The 23,421-nt window shown below is 49.8% G+C and overlaps 12 protein-coding genes across 12 annotated transcripts; 5 read left to right on the top strand and 7 right to left on the bottom strand.

The window, feature by feature from the left end:
* Positions 1-141: 141 nt before the first annotated feature.
* Positions 142-1,250, bottom strand: N7484_007268 (DNA primase small subunit; the record flags this gene model as incomplete). The annotated part of the gene is made up of 2 exons (XM_057117655.1): positions 142-792; positions 894-1,250. The coding sequence occupies 2 exons, from the start codon at positions 1,248-1,250 to the stop codon at positions 142-144; spliced, it is 1,008 nt and encodes a 335-aa protein (XP_056970690.1).
* Positions 1,251-1,324: 74 nt separating this feature from the next.
* Positions 1,325-1,747, bottom strand: N7484_007267 (DNA primase small subunit; the record flags this gene model as incomplete). The annotated part of the gene is made up of 2 exons (XM_057117654.1): positions 1,325-1,526; positions 1,581-1,747. The coding sequence occupies 2 exons, from the start codon at positions 1,745-1,747 to the stop codon at positions 1,325-1,327; spliced, it is 369 nt and encodes a 122-aa protein (XP_056970689.1).
* Positions 1,748-3,270: 1,523 nt separating this feature from the next.
* Positions 3,271-4,413, top strand: cspA (putative cell surface protein; the record flags this gene model as incomplete). The annotated part of the gene is made up of 2 exons (XM_057117653.1): positions 3,271-3,652; positions 3,707-4,413. The coding sequence occupies 2 exons, from the start codon at positions 3,271-3,273 to the stop codon at positions 4,411-4,413; spliced, it is 1,089 nt and encodes a 362-aa protein (XP_056970688.1).
* A 559-nt stretch (positions 4,414-4,972) lies between these two features.
* On the bottom strand, positions 4,973-6,176 carry N7484_007265 (NAD(P)-dependent alcohol dehydrogenase; the record flags this gene model as incomplete). Its single annotated transcript, XM_057117652.1, has 3 exons — positions 4,973-5,266; positions 5,318-5,926; positions 6,006-6,176. 3 exons carry the CDS (start codon positions 6,174-6,176, stop codon positions 4,973-4,975), a joined length of 1,074 nt encoding a protein of 357 aa, XP_056970687.1.
* Positions 6,177-6,984: 808 nt separating this feature from the next.
* Positions 6,985-7,452, bottom strand: N7484_007264 (uncharacterized protein; the record flags this gene model as incomplete). The annotated part of the gene is made up of 1 exon (XM_057117651.1): positions 6,985-7,452. One exon carries the CDS (start codon positions 7,450-7,452, stop codon positions 6,985-6,987), a length of 468 nt encoding a protein of 155 aa, XP_056970686.1.
* Positions 7,453-10,056: 2,604 nt separating this feature from the next.
* On the bottom strand, positions 10,057-12,610 carry N7484_007263 (putative AP-1 adaptor complex subunit beta; the record flags this gene model as incomplete). Its single annotated transcript, XM_057117650.1, has 6 exons — positions 10,057-10,492; positions 10,549-11,479; positions 11,534-12,171; positions 12,232-12,363; positions 12,439-12,459; positions 12,534-12,610. 6 exons carry the CDS (start codon positions 12,608-12,610, stop codon positions 10,057-10,059), a joined length of 2,235 nt encoding a protein of 744 aa, XP_056970685.1.
* Positions 12,611-13,010: 400 nt separating this feature from the next.
* Positions 13,011-13,287, top strand: N7484_007262 (DUF5310 domain-containing protein; the record flags this gene model as incomplete). Its single annotated transcript, XM_057117649.1, has 3 exons — positions 13,011-13,013; positions 13,066-13,143; positions 13,201-13,287. 3 exons carry the CDS (start codon positions 13,011-13,013, stop codon positions 13,285-13,287), a joined length of 168 nt encoding a protein of 55 aa, XP_056970684.1.
* Positions 13,288-13,408: 121 nt separating this feature from the next.
* On the bottom strand, positions 13,409-14,559 carry N7484_007261 (putative transcriptional regulator; the record flags this gene model as incomplete). Its single annotated transcript, XM_057117648.1, has 2 exons — positions 13,409-14,230; positions 14,305-14,559. 2 exons carry the CDS (start codon positions 14,557-14,559, stop codon positions 13,409-13,411), a joined length of 1,077 nt encoding a protein of 358 aa, XP_056970683.1.
* A 1,127-nt stretch (positions 14,560-15,686) lies between these two features.
* On the top strand, positions 15,687-17,067 carry N7484_007260 (uncharacterized protein; the record flags this gene model as incomplete). The annotated part of the gene is made up of 2 exons (XM_057117647.1): positions 15,687-16,371; positions 16,421-17,067. 2 exons carry the CDS (start codon positions 15,687-15,689, stop codon positions 17,065-17,067), a joined length of 1,332 nt encoding a protein of 443 aa, XP_056970682.1.
* Positions 17,068-17,216: 149 nt separating this feature from the next.
* Positions 17,217-18,173, top strand: N7484_007259 (uncharacterized protein; the record flags this gene model as incomplete). Its single annotated transcript, XM_057117646.1, has 1 exon — positions 17,217-18,173. One exon carries the CDS (start codon positions 17,217-17,219, stop codon positions 18,171-18,173), a length of 957 nt encoding a protein of 318 aa, XP_056970681.1.
* Positions 18,174-18,354: 181 nt separating this feature from the next.
* Positions 18,355-19,073, top strand: N7484_007258 (flavin-linked sulfhydryl oxidase; the record flags this gene model as incomplete). Its single annotated transcript, XM_057117645.1, has 2 exons — positions 18,355-18,488; positions 18,563-19,073. 2 exons carry the CDS (start codon positions 18,355-18,357, stop codon positions 19,071-19,073), a joined length of 645 nt encoding a protein of 214 aa, XP_056970680.1.
* Positions 19,074-19,455: 382 nt separating this feature from the next.
* On the bottom strand, positions 19,456-23,381 carry N7484_007257 (coatomer subunit alpha; the record flags this gene model as incomplete). Its single annotated transcript, XM_057117644.1, has 6 exons — positions 19,456-20,674; positions 20,733-21,392; positions 21,447-22,749; positions 22,812-23,131; positions 23,197-23,246; positions 23,352-23,381. The coding sequence occupies 6 exons, from the start codon at positions 23,379-23,381 to the stop codon at positions 19,456-19,458; spliced, it is 3,582 nt and encodes a 1,193-aa protein (XP_056970679.1).
* Positions 23,382-23,421: the final 40 nt, after the last annotated feature.

Here is a 23,421-nt window from a genome sequence, read left to right as displayed (position 1 = left end):
ATCAACAGCTTGGGGATCATGCAACCAAAAACGCCTAGAAAAGACATGCTCAACTTCCCTGGAGACAAGGGCAAGTTTGCTTCAAAAATAACAAGACATGAAAGTCATAATTCACAATGTACTTTAGATCCGACATTTTACTCAAAACTCCATCGGGTCAGCTTTGATTTTCGGGCCAGTCTCATCACGCTCTCGCTTGCCGGCCCGCTCTTCCTTGATTAGACCAGCAATAAACGACCTGAAGAAATCAATATAGGGCTTCAGACTGGTCTTCTCATAATCCTGCATTTTGCGAGGTCCTCTAACGTCAGAACCGTTCGCTGCACTGCCATTTGCATCAGGCATCTCAGTCTCGGTACCAGCGGGATGTTTGGCATCGTATTCGTCGATCTCGCCGAGGAGACCCAGCACAGTCGGGACGGACAAGGGGTCGAATTCATCGGCCTTCTTTGGGTCGATTGGGACACAAATACGACCAGTGCCAGGGTGAATAACAAATGGACTCTTCAACAAGTGAATCATCTTCTTGCTGACCTCCGCATCAAGACGTGGGTAGGTATATTCCAGTACAATATCTTGCTTGGCATCGCGCAGCGTAGAAGTATTCAATGTGCTACTCTTTCCAGTCTTGGCCAATGCATCAATATCAGCCCATTTGCTGGTGCTGGGACGATCAGGAGACGAGCTCCATTTCCTCCTCAGGGCATCATTGAGCGATTTATCCGGGAGCAGATTGAGGAGCTTTTCTGCCTGTTCGGAGCTTGTAAAGGTATCTTGGTCGATGAGTGTCGTCTGCCCGAAATGGTTCTTGAGAATGTCAAGACTGCGGGTGATATGCGGGTGCAAAGGCCGCTTTAGGTTGACTTTCTTGCCACTTGAAGACCCCCCTTAACAATTTCGAGGTAGCCAGCAATTGCCCTCCGTCGATCGTCAGGCATATTACGGGCACGCGGGTCGCAAACCCAGGCGTGGGCACCACGACGGCCCGAGTAGACCCATAGGATGTGCTCGAAGCCGAAATCCTCCCGGAGAGCAGCGTCGATCACCTTAATCGCCATAGTGACAAACGCCCAGCATTTGGCACAGATGCTAGCGCCAGAGCAGCATGTTCGGATATCATCGTAATCTGTCATATCAATATCGAAAACCAGTTCTTTCGAGACAGGTTTCATCTGGCCTCCTCGCAGGGTTTTGCGGTCGCGGGGATTGGTGCTGTAAACGGGTCCGATTTCGAAACGAGATGGGTTCATTTTAAGTATGTCCTTTCGGAATCTGGCGTTTGCTTTGTTAGGCTTCATTTTGTCTGGGGGCATTCTGTTTGATCTCACAAGTCTGCAGTGGGGTAAGATTGGTAACGAAGGTAAGCGTCATTTTGGAGTGTCAGGGCGAATTCGCGATTGCCAAATTCTCGTGTAGGCACAATTCCGTGGTTCAGCCATTGGAAAAGATAGCGGAATGGGAAGAGGCGCTGGTAAAAGGCGAGCATGACATCCGAATCCACACCAGATTGGACTGGAGCTGGTACACTTTTCCCATTCATTAGCTAATGAACAGATCCTGATGCAATCTGACCAACGTACGGTTCCGGTGCAGGCGCTGGAGAACTCTCCATCTTGACATCCCGCGCGCTCGATGCAGGGAACTCCTCGTCCTCGTCATCATCGAACATGTCCTCCAATTTGACTCCATTTGCCTCTGCAGGAGCATCAGGGAGAGTTTCGTCATCGTTTGGTGCAGGCGGTTCCATTGTTGATACTGAGTGAGGCATGATTTATGTAAACAATTAATACCGATAGTCGAGATCTCGAGCCCGAACAGGAAGTCCGGACGCGCGACGCGTCGAGGAAAGCGCGCCCTAAACCCTAGTCACGTGTGTGTCATTTTGCCTAATCCGGATGCCACTTCTACATCTACATACACGATTCAACCTCGGTCCTTGGAAACCTCAAGAACATTGACTAAGTCCAGTCAATCTGACTTGCAAGGAAGCATCCGGAACTTTCCTCATTCCCTAACCCAATCTTTACCGTTTGCAGATTTTTTCCCCATAGTCGTACCTGTTACTTAATGGCTAACCTTGGATGACAACAAGACTACCCAAGTTGGCTCAAACTCTCTCAGCCACGACGAGACGGTCTCATTAGCCAACATCGATGAGTAACATCAGGCCTCTTGCCACTGATTCGTGTGCGGCAAATTTCAAAGCTTCAGAGATCGGTCATAGGCCAGCCCTATCTCAAATGGTGGAGATAGGATCAAATCCGGCGTCAAGCCAGGATCCCATAACTGTGGACCAAAAGGAACTGGGTCACATCAACAGTGGATTTCAGAAAAATCTGATCTATTGTCCATGAAGCGGACCGTTTTCTGGGGGAAAGACATCCCTCACATTCCTGGCTGAGACTCTAGCCAATCACAGCAGGTACCATCTCCAGCTACAATGATCTACATTCCTCAGCTTCGAGTGAAACTCTCACTGGCACCGGAACCTTTCGGCCGTTTTAGATCTCCGTGATCAGCCCTGTCAAGTAGGTGCGCATGCCGAAAGCAAGATTCCAGTCTGTGATTGGTAAATACTAGATCTGGCCCACATGTGGTCGTCCACAGCGTGGCGATTCCTCGAGGCGCCGTTTCCGGCCTTAACAAGACCTTGCTTCTCTGCTTGCACTTCCAAATCTTTTCCTTCGTGTGCTTTGTTTGCTGTGCTTTGTTTGCTGGCTCTTTCGATTATATGCAGGCCTATGCTGATTTAGATACCGCATTGTCGAGGACTTGTAATGATATTACTAATTCACTTACGACTCTTGACTTCAATTAATAGTCTCAAGCTGCTTCTATCCTCGCAACTCCGCATCAACCAATTGTGAGCCCAGCAAATTTACTTCCGCATTGGGAGCTTCTGTGGAGACTCACTGGACTATCAGTGAAGATGAAACCACAGCATGTCACGTTTGCATCTGAGTCGACCACATGAAGGTACCATTACCCCATGATTTTTGACCTATGATATTCAATCAGTGCCTCTGCCGGCCACGGCTCGTTGACGCTGTTCCTGCATTCGGCCATAATTCCCTCAGATGTGGATCAGGTCAACCTTTTCTCTCCTGAACACAACCGTGGCAGCCATCTCCGTCATGACTTAGACGATGTTCCTCGAGTCAAGCATATAAACTCCTTTGTGTCTTCCTCCTCGACGCTTTTTTTTTTCTCATCCCTTCAACAACTTCACTCGTTTTATCTTTCCAAGCTCAAGCTTTTCAATTTCTCGAAATGATCCAGTCTATTGCTCTTCTGGCCCTTGCCAGCCCGGCCTTTGCCGGTGTCATGCAGGCTCGTGGTGAGGCTTATGCCCCTTCCAGCGCTGCTCATCACCACGTTGAGGAGTGGGGTAACAGCTGGAGCCGTCCTGCCGACGAGCCTTCGTGGACCAGCCCCTGCTCCACCAGCACAACTCCCACTCCCACCCCGGAGTCCAGCACCACCCCGTGCACCTACTCTACTACTCCCACCCCGGAGTCCACTTCTACCCCGTGCACCTCTACTACTCCCACCCCGGAGTCCAGCACCACCCCCCACCACACCAAGTCCTCTCACACTCCTGTGATCCCTGGCACCACTAAGACTATCACCATTGTCACCACCACCTGCCCTGGTAAGCATCTCAAATGACCCTTCGCGAATGAACATCTCATTAACAAACTGCTAGTCACCTCGTCGGTTGTCACCTCTGGCTCCTCGACCTATACTGTCCCTGTCACTGAGACCAGCACCATCACCCTCACCAAGACCACTGTCTGCACTGCTTGCGAGGAGAAGCCCATGACCTTCGCCAACGCGACTGTCCCCGCCACTGTTCCCGGCACTGTTCCCGGCACTGCCGTTGTGGTCCCCACCTCCTCTGCCGTCGTTGTGCCCGGATCCTCGGTCGTGCCCGCTGTCTCCACCGCTGAGGCCTCTTCCGTCCCTGCTCAGTCGGCCTCCGTCCCTGCTCAGTCGGCCTCCGTCCCTGCTCAGTCGGCCTCCGTCCCTGCTCAGTCGGCCTCCGTCCCTGCTGAGTCGGCCTCTGTCCCTGCTGAGTCGGCCTCCGTCCCTGCTGAGTCGGCCTCCGTCCCTGCTGCGTCTCCCTCCACCCCCGCTGAGTCTGCTGCCTCTGTCCCCGCTGAGTCTCAGGCCGCTTCTACTGCCGTTGCTGTGCCCTCCGAGTCGGCTGCCGCCTCTGTCCCCGCTGAGTCTGCTGCCTCTGTCCCCGCTGAGACCCAGGCTGCTTCCACTGCCGTCTCCGTGCCCTCTGGATCTTCCTCCGTCCCCACTGAGCAGACCAGCGCCCCCGGTACCTTCACTGGTGCTGCCTCCAGCATCAAGCCCGCTGCCGGTCTCTTGGCTGGTGTTGTCGGTCTCTTCGCTCTGCTGTAAATTTCAGCTATGAGTGTTTGAGGATGAGTGGTTGCATCTGATATCAGATGTACACTATTCTCAAAAGACTGCCCATTTCCTTGGTTCTTTCGGTCTTCGTGGTGCGGACCTGAGAAACAAGCATTTGGGAAATTGATTTGTTGTGCTTTGCTTGCTTGGCTACAGTGCATCGATAGTAGATCCGCTTGGTCTCCCCCATACATGGGGGAAAAGAGTTGCTTGGTCATTTCGAGAATTTGGTTTACGCTATTGTGTCAGCTCGTGATATAAAGTAATGGTAATAAATACATGGCTTTTGCTTGGATTTTGTTCGTCTCCTTTTTCTTTTTCTTTTTCCTTTGAGTGTATCTTAAATCAGGTTAGACGCTGATTGCATACGAAAGCTTTTTGTTCAATAAAGACCGAGACTATATTCAAAAGTTACTCAAGAATGTGTGTTTTGTCCCGAATATTCTTCTTTCCAAGTCCATTGAGCTTCTTTATATCTTCGTTTCTTCATTCCACATTCTACATTCTATATCATCATTCTATACATTTCACGTCAATCTAACAATGGTAGTTACTCCTCATTGACCAGCACGTAACGGTAGCGCGCAAGTCCCTCTTCCATGTCCACAATCGCCTTGTTAGCATCCTTCATCGGAATCTCCTGGATCCAAGGCTGGATGCCCTTCTCCGCCACCAACTGGAACATCTCCCGGATTTCATTCGGGCTACCAACAAGCGAGCTCTCCAACTTCAAACGACGCATCAAGCTCCGCACAGGAGCAAAGAGACCACCATCCTCAGGCAAACCAACCTGAACCATGGTACCACCAGTCTTGAGAAGACCAAGGTAATCAGTCATAGGCATCTAGATACGTCAGCTAACAAACCCGCAATCCCTAGCCTCAATCAAACTCACCTTAGTAGAAGAGACGGTACAAACAATCAAATCCAAACTTCTGGCATGCTTGCTCGCCCACCCCTCCTCCTCATCAGTAGCAATATAGATATCAGCCCCCATCTTGATCGAATCCTCCGCCTTCCCACTCTTCCGCGAAATAGCAACAACCCGATCAGCACCCATAGCCTTCGCAAACAGCACACCAAAGTGTCCCAGACCTCCAACGCCAATAATACCGACCGTCTTTCCCGGTCCACAGTTATTGTGCTTCAGGGGACTGTACAGCGTAACACCGCCGCAGAGCATAGGCGCGGCAGCAGCAGAAGAAATGCAATCAGGGATCTTGACGGCAAAGTGCGCAGGGACACGGTTGTACAGCGCGTATCCGCCGTAAGTCTTTCCGCCGTTGAAGTGCTCGCTGTTGTATGTACCGATCACTTTCTTGGAGCAGTAGTTCTCCATGCCCATGGAGCACTCTTCACAGTCGCCTTGGCGGCCCTGGCAGGAATCGCTTTGGGCGCCGACACCGACGCGGTCTCCAAGCTTGATGGTTGTCACCTTGGATCCTACACGGACGGCTTTGCCGACCAGTTCATGGCCGACGCAGCAGGGGTATGTGGCCGGACGCTGGGGTAGTCAGTGGATGGGACCTTTTCTAGTATGGGGGATTTGGATGCATGCAACACTTTAAGAGAGTGTAACTTACCCATCCACTGCGCAGAGTATGCAAATCCGAACCACAAATACCACAATGCGAGATCTTGATATCGATATCGGTTTCCTCCCATTCTTTTGGCTCGAATTCCTGCCAGACCATGTTGCCCTCCGCCGAGCTAGGGTCAAGGCCCATCCAGCCCTCAAACTTGTAATCGGTCATTTTGATGTATAATTTCTGCAAGACGTAGGGTTTCCCAGAACTGGATCTAGTTTGTAGTCCTTTTTTCTTTTTTTAAGGAATTCCCGGGCGACAGGCCCCATTTATCTCTGCGGCCGAGTTTTTCTGGGTCCGACCAGCGGATTGGCCCTGAGACCCACATCTTCCGTTGGAGATGATGGAAAAATTGGATTCTATTGAAGCATTGGTAAGCAACTTGGATCATCTTTTGGAGTATTCGGGGGGACTGGGGTGTTCTATGCTGCTTTGATGGTTAGTATAGAGCACTGCGTTAAGACCATGTTGTGTTGAGCAATTGGTTCAATCTAGCATTACAAGGCTTTTATTATCTCTCTTTCTCTCATTCTGATATAAATTTGCTTTACAGACTTTATGGCGCTTACAATGGGCAATGGACGAGACAACCGCGGCTGGCGGCGGAATTACGGGGGTTTGGGCCCGCGGAGACTTTCCTACATCCAGTGCCGAGTGAGAAGTTTAATCTCATCAAATCGACTTAGAAAGATCTAGAAAATATATGCTGACACATACCGCAAGGTTCAAGTTTGGTAAAGTCCAATCGCCCGCTTACTTTGAAGTAGAGGCAGTTGAGACGGCCTTTTAGTAGAAAGATGTACGTTAATTTAGCAAAAGAAAAAGAAAAGAAAACTTTAGTTCAGAGCAGAGATTTGATATTGAACCCTTAAATCCCCCACTCCGCGGACCTTGGGCTAAAATACCACGGCCTTACATCGAATCCCCCCCGTTTACTCACTGTCCACATCGCCAACATCGCTGACATTCTGACTGGCTATCTACTTATCAAGGACCCTCGGCCGGAATTTCCACCCATAATTTCGTCTAAACGAATGCCATTCATAAAGGCCCCAGAAAGCGAATTTAGACTAGAGGGCTCCACGCGGTTCTCCCAAGCACTGTTTCCGTGCTCGTCCAACCAAAGCATCTTGATCAGACCCGTTTCGATAGCCTCGCGGTCGAGCAGGTACACCACAACTTGAAACTCTAGCTCTGTCAAGGCTAGGCCTCTAGATTCCTCGTCTTCTATCTCTTCACATTGGGCCCGCATCTCCTCGTCGTTTTTACCCGAATGGTAAGTGAGGACATCTCCATCGTACCCGACGCCCCGGAAGTCCGTTATTCCCGGTACTCGGACGAGAACTTGTCGCCAGTGATCCAACGATCCGTCATCAAAAGCGTAGCGATTGCTGTCGTCGAGACATCGAAAGAGGGTAATTTCATCCTCCCCATCAGCTCTCATGTTTCATATTTCTCGTTTAGGTCTTCATCGTAGCAGGTCCGAAGCCAGATTTTCTGTATGCCAGTATCCAAATTTGCACAAATATTTCGCTCATTATTTGACTGATGAATGCTCAAAACTTTTATTTGATCATTTGTTAAGTCAGACGGTAGACCATTTGCCAAATCAGTCACCTTCGAGTCTGCTCTAGATTGATAGTCCTAATTAAATATTAGTATATAATCGAGATACCCGGCGGGGGGAGATGTCAGACATATCGATCTATAAGCGATAACGCTAGATATTTCCACACTAATTCTTCCCATTTCTGAGGGCTTTCCTCTAAGCCCTCGGGCCAATGATCCTATTTCGCATGAGCTGAGATGGTTTGTCATGCGAGGAATACGCTTACTGCGATGTAGTAATCAAATTGGAAAGCACCGTACTCGGCACCCTCGTCGAGTTTATCTTCCAACATCTTGAAAACCTGGTCGGGCAAATTGTTTGGGGGCCAAACAAAAGTGTGTCTCAAGGTGAAGGAAGCGGAACCAGGAAATAAATGGCCGAGGGGTGACCCTGCGCTAAAGCAGACTGGTCATGGTAAATAGTGCCGATCTTCAGCTCAATTCTTGGCGATACTAGCCCCCTCTGCTTGGTAGGGACTATCCGCGTGGATCCGAGTTATTTTATGTTGGATGTTTATTTAGAATGATGGATGTGGATATATTCGCCCCTCTGAAACTAGCGCTTCCTAGGTTATAATGCTGGACTTGCCTAGGTAGCTTCGCTACATCTAGTGCTACCTACTTGTGGTCATCTAAAACTCCCCGTAGCAGCTAGTATAATGATTACCCAGGTATGTTCTGTAATCACTCGACCAGAACTATGCTATATTCAACAAGCCATATAACTTCATAAAAAAGAAAAACACAGAAAAAAGAAAGAAAAAAAAGTGGGGGGCAGTGAAAATAATCTTCTATCTGGTTAACGACTTGGTTCTTCGATAGTATTTGGGAGTTAAAAACAGTAGACTATAGTAGATCTAAGTACAACTACCTATACCAATTAAATATTTTCTTACATCTAGTTAGTGTAATGGGGGAATTCATGGCTCTTCATACATCGTGTAGTCAGGATCTCGATTGTTCTTGAGCCATTGCTGATTCACTCTCCATCCAACTTCCCAGGGTGCGGTCGCAGAAGGGAAAAGAACTAATTCGATATGCTACCATTGCGGTTAGGATAGAGATATTTTACGCAATTCAGTGACTCACCTTGTATTTCAGCTTTTTTTTATTAACCACCTTGCCGTCTTTTGTAAAAGTATTTTTGATCCACTGAGTTCCGCGGAGACAAAAATTAATATTATTCGTAAAAGAAACAGGCACAACTCTTACCGTATATATCTCTTCCCGATCCATTTCTGAAACATCCGTACTTGTAGCTTCTTTGAGACCACCGAATAATTTCTCGGCACCAGACTTTGTTGTTCTCACAGTAGGTTTTCCGCTCTTGTCAAGCCGACCTTTAGTCGACTCTGCGTACCAGCGGATGAACCCCTTCACCGTTTCATGGCTTGGGGCCTGGCAACCTGGAGCGGTTTTGTAGTGGTCGAATCCGTTCTCTGGATCTTCAATGAATCTACTAGCAAGTTAGCCATGCGGACTAAGGGGATCCTTATTGGAAAGTGATCGGGCATACTCCACCCAGAGATCTAGAGTTCTCAGCTGTAGATCTTTAGTCTTGGGCAGCTTCCTATCCTTATGTCGAATAGCATCGTCCTCCTTGTGAGCGCCAGGAACATAACCGTTTTTCTGCCTTTGGAAATGGCGCCTTTCTTTGGCTTTTTCGTCTCTCCTCGAAAAAAAGCCTTTTGACCCATAGGGAATAATAAATGATCGAGGAAGGGCTAAGTGTGTTGGATTTGTGAATACTATGACATTTAGAAGGAACAAGTCACTCTTAAATAATTCGAACCTGCGGGCTCGAGGCAGTGTAAGAAGGAGCAATCCCTTCTGTATCAACCGTATTATTCCGAAAAAGTAAGACGACTTCATTTTTGTGGCGGTGGGTAGGAATGATGTCCATCTATTAAACGTCGACGCTCAATAAAGGAAAACTGTCACAAGCATGACCGCGCTAGTAGTCACGAAATAGATGACCCTATAGACTATACTAAATTAGGAAATAGTTAGACACTAGCTGCTGATAGGACGATTGGACATTGGGGACTGGAGCAAAAGCATTGAGTGATCACTGAGCTGCCCTGATTGGTCACCGATTAATCACTGATTGATCACTGAGTATTAGTCATCGATCATGTGATGCGGCTGATCAGATCACTGAGCCTGAGCCCGTGCTGAAGTCTACTCACTGAGCCTGAGTCTGACCGCCCTCATTAAAGCAGCGGCAGCCAAATCAGGAAATCCCCACCTGCCAGACATTATCCTGTGTATATAGGTGCATATAGAGTAGGAATGCAGAAAATAAGAAAGAAAAAAATTAAACATGTAAAAAACACCATTCTATCTCGATCTGTTCAAAAATCCTCGCTTGCGAAACATGGATATAAAAAACAACCAGCCTCTACAGTTGGCTGGGAACGCTATATCCTACAACAACCATCTAGAAGAGAGACAGGATGTCCTCGTTGGTCTTCTTGGGCTGGTTGTCATTCGCCGGAGAGGTGGTGCCAGACAGATCAAGGCCAGAGAAGCCATTCATCAAATCGCCAGCTCCGCTACCATTCGCACCACTCGATGAGGGCTGCGATGCTCCTGAATCATCAAACACTCCCAACAAGTCGTCAAGGTTGTTGTTGCTTGAGGGGGCGGGAGCGCCAATCGCAGGGGACTGCACCCGGACGGGGGTGCCAGCTAGACCCTCCAAGCCGGACATGCCACCAGCATTATTTTGCACGGATGCAGGGGCACCGCCGTCGAAATCAATGTCCAGCAGGTTCTCGACGTTGTTTTGCGCCTGCGCAGGGGGAGTAGTGCCACTGACAGCTGCTGCGGCTGCGGCAGCCAGTGGGTTTTCGCGAGCGTTTTGGAGTTGTTCCCTAAATGGACCATTAATATGTATGAAATGACTTCGCTGGAGGCTTGATAAACGTACTCAATAGCGGCTCGCTGAACGGCATCCGCTCCGAAGCGACCTTGTCCAACAAATTGCTCTGGGGGCTTGTGGTACACGGATGATAGAGTAGAAAGCTCCTGAAGAAGCTGTTCGAGCAGAGCTGGTGGTAATGACTGGATGGTTGTGACAATTGGAGGCTTGTCTGAGAGAACAATGTTCTTGGTGGCGTTTTGGTCACTGGTGTTGGACAGCAGACGCCAGTAAATATAGGCTCTGTCACGGACATCTGGGTTGTCGTTCTCAGCGGTGGCGGCCTGGAGGACACGCTGCACCAGACCCTGGGCCTTCTCGGGCCGCTTAAGGAAAAGCTTGACTACTGCAGTAAGGATTTGTAGTTGAGTCTGAGAGAACTCTTCGTTGAATCCATCCACGAAGCTACCCAGGATATCACCTGCGTTGCTGATCTTCTCGGCATACTCACCAACGATCCAGATCAAGGCTGCCCGCGCATTGGGCTCATCCAACTCATCAATGCACTGGCAAAGGGTCGGGATGATACCCTCGTAGCCGGGGTACTTGCGGAAGATATCCCTGATGACGACGATGGCCTCCTGAACGACGTAGTTTACCTTCAAGTTGATTAGATCCAAGAGCGTATTCACGCACTTCTCGCTGCCGCTCTCGATCTTGATGGCAACCTGGCCGATCGCCTTGACGGCGCGCCGCACAAAGTCCATGTCGACTTCCATGGCGTATTCTTTCAATTCCGCCAAAAGCTGGTCGACATTGCGATCGTTTGCTATCCGCACCATAATCTCCAATTTTTGGAATTTGACATAAGGCGGGTCGTTGTATTTGCAGAAGAATACACGCAGTTCCTTGTTCAAAATATCCGGCTGCTTCTGTAGCAAAAGATCGATGTTTCTCAAAGCAACATACTGCACCTCGGGTTCGGAAGAAACCAAAGTCACTATCATTCGTTAGTCAACGTTGAATTACGCAGCGACTTATGGATGTAACATACCCAGAGGTGGGGCCATTTTCTTGAGATATGTCTTTGCCAGCTCCGGGCCGACATATTTCATGTGGAGGAACACAACCTTGACTGCTGCAAGAACCACACTTGCGTTCACATGTTGGAACTGAGGCGCGACTCGCTCGCAAATGTGCTCCGACTCCTTTACATCAGCTGCTCGGTACTCGGCTAGTGTCGAGAGGATAGTAACGCGACCCCATTCCGTGCACTCATTTAATGCCATGAGCATCTTCCGTAGTGTGTTGGTTGTAATTTGAAGAGCTCCAAGTTCAACGGCCGAGTGGTGGATTTCCGCAAGTGCGGTCACCGAGTTGGCAACCACCATTGGGTTGGGGTCACCAATCATCTCCTGCAGCATCTCCAGGAATCCGTTCTCAAGGCACATGCTGGGGTTCAGATCGAAAAGCTTGGCGACACAGATTGCGGCGGTCTTGCGGACATACGGCGATTCGTCGCGAAGGGTCTTGCGCAGCGGTTCCTCCATGTAGTCCACCATCTTCTCCACTCGAATGCAACCCATTGTGCGAATGGCGAGGGCTCGAACCAGCGGGTTAGGATCTTCCGAGTCCTGTACAAATGTGTTGACGGCGAGAATACAAAGGTCGGGGTGTGATTTGGCGTAGTTCCTATACAATTCCAGTGGTCAGCATATGCGGTCCCCCTTAAGGTGTCCGAGGATGACCCACATGAGGTAAAGGTAAACCAGCTTCTTCTGCTCCAAGTCGGCGGTCGCGATGTTCTTAAGAACATCGGGGAAGAGAGCGGAGACATCTTTGCCTAGAGTCATAGCCATGATAGTCTTCTGGATAGACTCTTTCCTGTGGGAGTGTTAGCCTTGCCACACCATCTCCTCGGATCATTCACTATATCCTTGAGTTGGCGAGCTAACGTACCGTTCGTAGGCATACTGGGAACTATTCTAGCAGTCAGCATGATCGGTCATCCATCATGGCTAAGTAGCCACCTATGTTCGGAGGGGGTTCCATACACAAGACCAGCTCGCAATTCAAACGTCTCTCCTTTCCGAGGCACCGCAAAGGCGCCACGGATCTTATTCATAGCCATAGTGAGGAATTATCTGCTTCAGCTCCGACTTTGTCGTGCTTCCACCAATGGAATCGGGGAGGTAGGGTGTCGTAAGGAGTCGAGTAGTTGGGAGACTGCGGGGAATTGCGAGCTTCCACTGGTCGCGCGACTTCGGGAGTAAGGAAAAGGCGATCGGAGACAGGGCTTAAACCATTCCCCCCTCTCTGCTCAGGTGTAAATGAGAAGAAAACGAGAGAGAATGGGGTAGGAGGGATTTCCGAAGAGTGACGAAAGGAAGAGGTGAGGTGTTTGGGCGATCAAAAGTTGTCCACAAATGGCGGGCTCTGGACCTTCCCGTCCGCTTTACCGGCGTTGTACGTTTTTAGACCTCCTTTTACCACTTCTCTCTTGTCAACTTCATAGTTGCAGTTGTACTCAAATGGTTAGTCTAGGACCTTTATATGCCGTGTGACTAAAATCTAACGTCCTCCCAGGCCAATCTTCCTAATCTGCGACGTCTCTTCGTCGAGGCGCGCACTGAAGTCGAGGAGAACGAGTACTCTCGTACAGCGGTACATTCCCCCTGTATCACGTTCAAAATCATACGCAAATTCTAACGGAAGGCACAGTTCTATAATTTAGTTCTCTTCATTTCATCCGTCGCGATCTTCAGCTTGGCCGCTCAACGCATGAGTGGACCCAAGGCCGGCCGGTGACGCAGTACACGCGACATGGGAGAAGCATTTGAACAAAGATACCCACGGCGTTGGTCATTATGAATACATATGGCTAAACAACATTATACATTGAAATTACACAGCTCATCCAGAAGGCTTATTAGTCCGACTCTTCGCCATCGCTCTCCAAAAATGCAAGTGCCTGTCGACCTCGGGCAGCAGCACGGCGTCGAGGTGGTCCATCCTCTTCTCCTTCGTCTCCGCTCCCTTTTCCCCATTGCTTCGCCCCTTGTTGGATCATTTCCAAGTCTGCCTTGAGCTCGCGCTCATCGCGAATCTTGTTCGCTTTCTCTTGCGAGTATCGCCCCGTCATACCGGCATCCTCTAGCATTCCCTTGAGATGCTTGATCTTCGCCTTTGCGGTGTCGTACGGTGCCAGCTCACGGAACCACATCTTGCGAATGCCGCATTTCACCAGCCACCCTTGTAACCGCTTGATCTCTGTTTGATCTGGATCCTCCTCGTCTTTGGATTTGGCTTTGGGCGCAGGCTTCTTTTCCTTCTTAGGAGCCGTCTCGGTACTCTTTCGCTTGCGCGCGGGTTTTGGTTTGGGCTCCTCGTCCAAGACCACAGACATCTCGCTCTCCGAATCATCTTTGACAATTTCTGATGACTTCACTCTATCGGAATCATCCTGGGCATCTGAACCTTCCGGCTCGTCCGTCGCGGGTTTCGGGGAGACCTTTTTCTTGGGTGCGGTTGCACGGCTCTTCGGCTTTGCGACCTCTTCCTCACTCTCGTTACCAGATGGCCCTGTAGCCTCATCCTTCGAAACAGGGGTCTGTGTCTTCTGGCGCTTTCTCGGCTTGGGTGCAGTGTCACTCGTGGATCGCTTGGCTGGTGCCTTCTTTTTAGTCTGTGGTGGAGGAGACGGCGATTTCTCGGTGGGCTCATTGGCGTTTTGCGCACTTTCTTGCACGTCCTATTCCATGAGATTCATCTTAGTGCTAGTCAAGGATAGTTGAGACGCATGCCAATTGAACAATGAGCTCTTACCACTTCCGCCTTAATTATCTGCTCACTTCGTGCTTTCCAATCGTCCGTAGTTTTGAAGTATCCCTCGGCAAGACCAAGCTTCTTCTCCGCCGCCAGTCGTACCCGTTTCACGGTAAGCTCCTCCATGTTGCCGGATTTGAAGATCCCAGCAACCTCATTGCGCAAGCCTTGCTCTAGCTGTTTATCGGAAGGAACGGTAGGAACATCAGGCTCCGACTCTGATTCGGCGTCTGACAGCTTGTATTTGGGTTCCATGGTGTATCGCGACTGATATCGACGTGGTTTGCCGTGTGCCGCAAGGGTTTGGTCTAAAGGTGACTATCGATGAAGGCGAAGCTTCCGTATATAACAGACGCCGCGTGACAGTGCAATTTATCGAATTGCAGATTGTTTGACACGTCCAGTCGCGTGGTCCTAGATTGAGGTTGGAGTGGAAAGGAAGCGATGACAAAGCTTGTCGGTGATCTGCGCGTTATCCGTTCAAACACCACGACTTTCTTCACGTAAGAATATGAAATAGAAAATCCAAAGTAGATAATAGCCCGTATATTGATATATTCCAATGATAACTAGGTGTTTCTCGGGCATATTTAGATACCTCGGTATGAGTAGCGGGCTGGACCTCACAATGGCCGTGGAGGGCTGAGAGTCATTTTGATGGTTTTTTAAGTGTAATCAGCCGAAAATATATAGATCACCTCAGGTCTTCGGGATCAAAGGCAGATGACCAGAGAGCATTGGTACCCAGCTATACGGGTTAAATACGAACAGATACGAAGTAACACTTCTCCAGGGCTACCTTGGCAGGTAGAGACGGACTCAAGAAGCAAACCTTGGAACCACTAGGTATACCCGTGGACCTCAAGTGCTGAGAAGGTACCTGTCATCAACGAATGATTATCTAGACTGCACCTGTATATGATCAATCTTGAAATATCCAACGTACATTTGAATATTTCTAGTTATGATTAGTATCACGAAAGTCTTGGACCTCTCATTTGAATCATTTAAGTTGTATAGTGGACCAGTTCTTGGCACGTACATAGATACATATGATTTCAATTGAGCGATTTTGACAAGGTATATCAGCTTCATGGACTGATAGGTGAAGGCTTGCTCATGATTTCCATCGCCAATGAATGGTTTTCGCAAATCTGCACAAGATAGAATAGGGCTATCCTACTATAATCAAGGTTTAGGGATGGGCGGGATAGCCTGACATGGCGCTGGACCCTTGAGTGGATACCCATACTTACCCCGCCTGAGGTTAGCGAAAAAAAGCACTACCTATTCATGAAAACACCCTTTTCATAACTGATTATCATCCGGAAAGCCTCGTTTGATTCGAATTGACTTATATCTTTGGTCGCATAACGTGCAGCATGGATCCCATCTCAATCACGGGCCTGATCGTGGACGTCAGCCACATCATAGCCCGTCTGATCAAGTACGCCCAAGCTGTACAAGGAGCAAGGTCCGAAATGCGAAAGCTCAGCGAAGAATTATTTGCCCTACGAGGCATTCTCGACCATTTGCAATCACAGTCCTCATCAGAGATCCCGAAGGTCCAGCATATCGAGTCGGAAAATTCGACTCCCTTTAACGAAGATATCATGGATAAGGTTCTTCAAACAACGAAAGAATTTCTTGATTCCATTCTAAAAGACCTAGAGCCGGCAGAAAGTAAGCTGCAAAGTTTAAAACAGAAGCTGGAATGGCCCTTTACAGAGGCAAAAGTCACTGCTCATCTTACTCGTTTGGAAAGAGTGAAGTCTTGGTTGATACTAGTTCTTACTGCAGATCATGGTGCGGTTGAGAGGGATCTGCAGCGAGAAATTGGGAGCCTGGCACGATCTTTGACTGAGGAGTTGAAAATCAGGGAGCAGGAAAGAGATCAGATGGCCAATAACGAACTGTTCCAATGGATGGCTCCCGTGAGCCCGGCAAATTCACATCTGCAGGCTAGTGAGAGACGTAACATTGCCTCTGGAAAATGGTTTATCAATGGCCATCTTGAGCATTGGCTGCAATATGGAGATAGGAAGATCTTCTTCCTTGTGGGAAAATGTATGCTGCTCTCGTCCACCCCGATCGTTCCTTACTGATTAAGTTCCAGCTGGTACTGGAAAGACCACATTGTTGTTAGTATATACCACGGACAAGGTACATTTGACATACACTTATCACAATCCTTATAGTGCCCAGTGTGTTGATGAAATTGTCTCGATGGCCTCGCGAGATTCAGCTCTCAGCATTGCATACTTCTACTGCACCATGAGTAACTCGGCCTCTCAACTCCCAGTTAACGTGCTAGGATCATTGGTCGCTCAGCTCTCGGGAAAGGACCCTTCGATACTCGACAACATCCGCCCAATTTACAACGATATCCCTAAGTCTCAGGCTCACAAGCGCACCATTGATATCGCTGTTCTTGAAGATGCCATCATCAACCATGCTTCTGGCAAGACCAAGATTATCATCCTGGTGGACGCTATCAATGAAAGCCATGACACAAGACACATCGAGCTTTCTCTCTTGAGACTTGCCAACCTGGCCCCAAATATTCGCATCGTAGTAACAACTACATCGACCATGATCAAACGAGGTGTCGACATGCTCAATATCAGCGCGAATATGATGTTGGGTGATATCAAGGCGTATATAAATCATCGATTGGAGTCTGACGAGGCACTGCGGGGACAAAAGCCCGAATTCAAAGCTGAAATTCAGAAGAGATTATCCGACAATGCTGATGGATCGTGAGCATTGAGTGTGTCCCCGGCTAATTGTGCCCAATCTAACAATTGAGTAGATTCCGCTGGGTCCAGCTTTCAATGGATAATTTATGCGCCCAGAGAACAACAAGATTGATGCGCGAAGCACTCCGAAACCTACCAGGATCACTTCGCGAAATGTACGCGAAAACCCTAGATCAAATATCCGATGAGGACAGACCCTTTGTTCGGGAGGCGCTCTTCTGGACCAGCTTTGCGCAGGACCACCTTTTCGCAGACGAATTGCTCACACTGGACGTCCTCAACGAAGTAGTGGTACTTGACGAAGAGTGCACAACATTCGATGAAGATATGATGCTAGTCCCCGCACAAATTCTTCTTGATATCTGCCGGGGCTTAATCACCCGTGACTTATCTGGCTATGTCACTCTCGCCCATGCCTCCATCAAAGACTTTTTGACATCCGACTGGATCAAATCTTCACGTGTCAGCTATTTTAGCATGGACCCGGCCACAGCGAACACCATCATCATGCAAAAGTGTCTCACTTATCTATGTCTCGACAACTTCAAAGATGGATACACAAGTAAAGGGGAAATATCTCGACGCTGGAGAAAGCACAAGGCCCTCCCATATGCTACATACATGTGGCCCAAATATGCTGCCGCGGCGGAGCTGGGAGATACCGAGCGAAGCTTGGTGCAGAAATTCTTCAATACGAGACACCTTCCTCGCCAGGGAAACTTTGGTACTTGGATGCAGGTCCTGATGCCGTCGGTGGGATTTTCGACAATCGAAAAGACGCATCCACTGTATTATGCCAGCTCCTATGGCTTGACATCTGTTGTCAAGATGATCCTTGAATTCGACAAGGATCTTGATATTGATGCCCCGGGAGGTCGGGTCGGTGCCACTGCTGTCTTCGCAGCTAGCAACAGGCAAAACTTTGATACAGTGGATGTGCTTCTGAAAGCAGGTGCCGATCCCAGAATTATCGATCCAGGAACAGGCTATAATGTTTTCGACCTGTCTAAGATGTCCAAATGGTCAGGTCTTCGAGGTCCTTTAAACCATTGGCTGTCGAGGCAAGAGATTGAATTGCAAAAGAAATATCGAAATAGATATGGGATATAAGAAAATGGGAAACAAATGCAGAATTCGTTGTGATGCAAAGGATAGCAAAGTCGGGGCTCTATAGATCGCCGTACCTGAATGCTGACAACGCTAACTCCGCCGATCCCGCCTCCAACCGATTAGAAATCAAGCAACTTACCTCCAACATTTGCTCCCTAAGAAACCTTCAACCCACGCAAAAATGGCAGAGGTATCACCAGAACAGCTGAATTCCTTGAGAGGATTTAATCAGCAGCCTGCTGCAACCACTAAACAACCGCAAGAAACCGACTCAGCCTTACCCAAAGGCGTCGTCCTAGACAAAGATGGAAAACCGTAAGAAACACCAACCCAGCATTCTCCAATGCACCACACCCTTCCGTCCAAACGTACTAACGAATTCACATTAGCTGTCGAACCTGCACCTCCGTCGCCTCATGGCGCGCCCTCACGAAACAAGCGAAAGCCGACTCTCCCACATCCTCCAGCGCAAACACAACCTCAACCTCAACAACGCCCACAAAGCCCCTCGCCGCACCGGCCACTCAGCCCGAATCAACCATCCCCGCAGACTGTCCACCCGACGTCGAAGCACTGGGCCGCTCAACCTGGACACTCCTACACACGATGGCAGCGACGTACCCCGAGAAAGCGGATACGCAGCAACAGTCCGATATGCAGGGCTTCCTGAAATTGTTCTCGCGACTATACCCGTGTTGGGTGTGTGCGGACGATTTCAAGACGTGGATGGCGCATCCGAGTGGGAAGAACCAGCCGAAGTTGGGTGGGCGTGCGGAGTTTGGATGGTGGATGTGTGAGGCGCATAATGAGGTTAATCGGAAGCTTGGGAAAAAAGAGTTCAATTGTCGGTTTTGGGAGGAGAGGTGGCGAACTGGGTGGAAGGATGGGAGGTGTGATTAGGATCTGACTATTGCCTCAGATGCTGGATGAAATGTGTTGGCTAAACACTCCGCTCTTGCGTGGGACATCTCCGCCCATTGTACGATATGCATTAGAGTTTATAGACCGTGGTTTATTTGTATACTATTACTTCGAGATGTTGGCTAGGATGTTTACAAGGATGGATATGAAAGAAACATTCGCATAAACTGAACCGCTAAACAATTATAATCCCGGGTACAAATCTAGACAGGGTGTGAAGCGGGAGATTTCTCCCAAAAAAGCGCCGCCAAACACACAAACTTCTTCTACACGAATATGGAAGAAAAACCCATTTTGTAGCTTCATGTGAAGAAGAAAAAAGAAAGCTGGAGGGAAACCGTCAAACTTCGTCATGTTGAATTTAGAGTCCGGGGACGAATAGGCGCAGGCCACTGGCCGGAGCGCCGATCTCGGTGACCTCGGATATCCGGCAGACGCTGCCCTTGTACTGCTCATGGTACTTGGCGCCTGAGAATAGGTCGGTCACGCAAGGAGAACCGCTGAAAATCGGAGTGAAGGAAGCAGCGCAGATATCGAACTCGGCGAACTGGTCGAACTCGATGTCGATGGCGTCGGACGGGTTGCGCTCACACTGGGCCTTGATCCGGCGGGCCTGATCCAGAAGCCTGGCGGAGCCACCGTTAGCCAGCATACGGTTGGCGAAGCCCAAGGCAGAGTTGTAGTTCTTGTTGGCAAAGGATAGCTTCATGGCAGCCATCAACGCCAATTGACGGTGAGCAACCTCCAGCTTAGGGATGGTGAAGTAGGCGGACAGCTCGAGGCTGCGCTTGAGACCCTCCTCGGTATCAGTAGGGACGGAACGACGCTCAAGCTCAATGGACATGGCGAGAATGTACTCCCGAGCAGTGGAGATAATCTTCTTTGCTTGCTCGACCTCTTCCTCAGAGGAGACGCTGTTGACAAGGACTGTGTGCAAGATACGCTTGAAAATCTTCACACCGTCTTCCAACTTGTTGGTCCGCATGGCAGCGTAACCTTCCTGGAGGTCAACGCTGGCAATGGTCTCTAGATCACGGGGAATGATGGGCAGGACCTTGCGGCTATCTGTCTCTTCGGTAGTTCTCCGGACGTAGTTGACCAAGGGTGGCAGGCCAGTAGTGGCAGGAAGGTAGGTCTTGGAGGCCTTGTAGACCTCAAGGAATCGATCCTTCAGAGGAGCGAACTGCACAGCACCCACCTGTCGGTTGAGGAGCTGCATAGCAGTGTCGAAGGAGCCGGCCGCAACATGGTCAGCTGCCAGTGGAGAGTTACGAGCCCACAGATCAGCCTCGGAGCTGCCCGCACCAGCCTCTGCGCTTTCCACGTTGACGAATTCAACGTCCTCCTCAACATTAACATCATCACCCATATCCCATCCGGAGGCATCCTCCTCCTCATCTTCCAGGGTATCCTTAGCAAGGACAGCCTCTGTTTCATTCTCGCCAAACTCCAAGGCATCGCCAGTAGCCTCCTCGTCACCAGCACCGACCTCTCCAAGAAGGGCCTTTTCAAATGAAGAGTGACCGGCAGCCTTAACAGGCCACTTGGACTTGAAGGTAGGAACAATAGGACGAGGGGGTCTGAAGAGGGGTTTCAAGAGAGGGCAAGCCGATCTGGTCTTCAGTCAAGCCGCAAGACTCTAAAATGGACTCAGCCTCTTCGGTCAAGCCATGCGACTTGGCAGTGAGGTAGGCCAGGGGATACAGGTCAACCTCCTTGAACATCTGAATGCGATCTTCAACATCTCCACGGTAGATAGCGTTCTGGAAACGGGAAGTGAAGTCACCACGATGCTCAGCAATCTTAGCCATACGAGAAAGTTTCTCCTCGTCACCAGTAGCCAGGTAGAGAAACGAGAGCTTGTCGAAGTTTCGCTGCTTCTGGTAGGTCATTTCAACGACCTGGTGGTTACCATGGGCCAAGGCCTCAGCGCCGAGGCGGCTCCAGAAGTTGGGACGGTCCAGCTCGCGAGCCATCTCGATAGCAACCTCCAAGTTTCCACACTCAAGAGCAAGATCGAAGCGAGTCTGCGGGTCCTGAACGAACTGCAGAGCAATCTCTGGGTAACCCTTCTTCTGCAGGTAGGAGATAATGCTCTGACCAACCAAGCTAGAGTTCTTGATAATCTGCAACATCTCATCGTAGTTCCGCTTGACCAAGGAAAGCTTGAAACGGTATTCAGTAGGATCGATCTCGAGGATCCTGGGCTGGGCATTGCGGTCAAGGCAGTAGACGTTACGTCCCTTGACACGGACAAGGTAGACAGTTTGATCCAGAGTGCGAATGATTCCATTGTCGCTGTCAAAAAATATTAGCACATTATATCCAAAAATCGTCTTATCATTAACATACCCGTTCAATAGTGAATACTTGATGTGGTTCAGAGTGGAATAGATGAGCACACCAGCATCGTCCCAGGTTGCGCTCTTGATGCGAATGGTCTCGTGGAGAGTGCTAACTTGCTCTAGGGTCTTGGTAACAATGGTAACATTGTGCTTGCTGAGCAGGGCACAGTAGAGACCGTCGTTGGACCAAACAACATACTTCACGCCACTGACGGTAACTTCCGCAAGTTGTTTCTTTTGTTGGATATCGAAGAGAACGACGGTTGTGGGGGTGATAAACAGGAGGCAACCAGTGCCGCCGAAGTAGATATCGGTTGTCCCAGCGGGAGGGGTGATGGTCTTGGTAGTGGAGTTGCTTAGGTCCTTAATGTCAACCTGCTGGCTTGAAGGGTTGAAGACCGCAAAACGATTACGAGCAACAAAGACCGCAGAGGTAGCCTGGCCGCGCTTGACGTCGGTAGGCTCGACTGCGCCAGTGGCATCACGAGGGAGGTGGATCAATTCGTATGTTCCGCTGTCGGCGGGGGATGTGACCAAAATAGCACGTTCAGCTGGGTTATAGGAAACGGTGCGCGGGGGGATCCACGGGGAGCCCAGTTTGCGCAACGAAAGCATCGGAGGGGACTCGACATTCTTGGCGAAGTCATATGACTTAACGTGTTTCTCTTTAGTGATGTAGAACAGCTGGTTCTGGTAAACGGCCGAGGCAGGTCGCTCACGCTCCAACTTAAACACCATAACACCAGTATCGTGGCCAGCGGCGAACAGGTTAATCTTGGGGTGGGCCGCAATCACCCAGAAACGGTCGGAGTCGCGCTTGAATGACTGAACGGAGGTTCGCTTGTTAAGGTCCCAAACACGAATGGTCTTATCTTCGCCGACGGAGAGAATGAGGTCCTGGTGCGGGTGGAACAAAGCGGCAGAGGCGTTCTGGAAATGGCCACGGCAGGTGTCGACTTCCCACGCCTTGGTGTCACTCATCCGCCAGAGCTTAATTAGACGGTCATCGCCCGCTGAAACAATCAGTGGCAATGTAGGGTGGAACGACACCCAGTTCACTCCGCGGTCATGACCCTCCAGGACAAACTTCACAATGGCGTCTGTGTTGCCGAACATATCTGCCTGGTTGGGATTGGCTCGCGCCATCTGATCCTCGAAGGAAATCGACGTCGGGGCGGAGTGCTTCTTTCGCAGGCCAGAAATATCCCAGATACGGACGGACTGGTCGAGCGAGGCCGAGGCGATGAGGTCTTCGGTGGGGTGGAACTGAGCGCACATAACATAGTGATTGTGACCGGTCATGGTGCAGACTAGATAGAGAGCGGGCCGTTAGTACAGCCCTAGGACACGGAATACAGCTAATACCACTTACTCAAAGAGCGGTTCTGCCAATTCCAGATCCGAATGGTCTGGTCATCGGAGGCAGACAGGATCCAGGGGAGTTCAGGGTGGAAGAACACTGTGCGCACGTAATCCAAATGACCATTCAATGTGAAAAGACATCTCCGGGTCTGGTAGTTCCAGACCTTGATCTTGTAGTCATCACCTCCGGACACAAACAGGGGTTGAGTTGGGTGGAAATCAACGCCGCGGACTGGGCCATCGTGCTCTTCGAATCGGTCAATGAGAGTTCCCATGCGGTAGTCCCATAGCTGAATGGTTGAGGAGTGAAGCGAAACGAGAATCCATGGCCTGGTATTGAGGTTAGTGGAGATGCTCTAGCTTGGTGTGTAGGTGTCCCCGCGGGACCGACTGACCGTGTCGGGTGGAAGGCAATTCCCTTGGCTCTGGAGGATTTGGACTCAAACTGCGTGACAGACAAGGATCAGTAAATGCAATTGAATCAAGCGGACATAACAGGGCGCGATTAAGGCGGTTGCTTTGGCGTCGGGCATAACGAGGGGGCGTTTACCTTGGTGAGCATGTTTGGGGAGGACTGCATCGTGAAAGACCTGGCCGGAGCCGCACCGAACAGTTGCAAG

Source organism: Penicillium longicatenatum (genome assembly GCF_028827895.1).
Source record: "Penicillium longicatenatum strain IBT 33135 chromosome Unknown contig_4_segment0_segment0, whole genome shotgun sequence".
In the NCBI taxonomy this organism is placed as follows: domain Eukaryota; kingdom Fungi; phylum Ascomycota; class Eurotiomycetes; order Eurotiales; family Aspergillaceae; genus Penicillium; species Penicillium longicatenatum.
The sequence above is the reverse complement of the archived record's forward strand: the minus strand, read 5'-3'. Positions and strand labels throughout refer to the sequence as shown.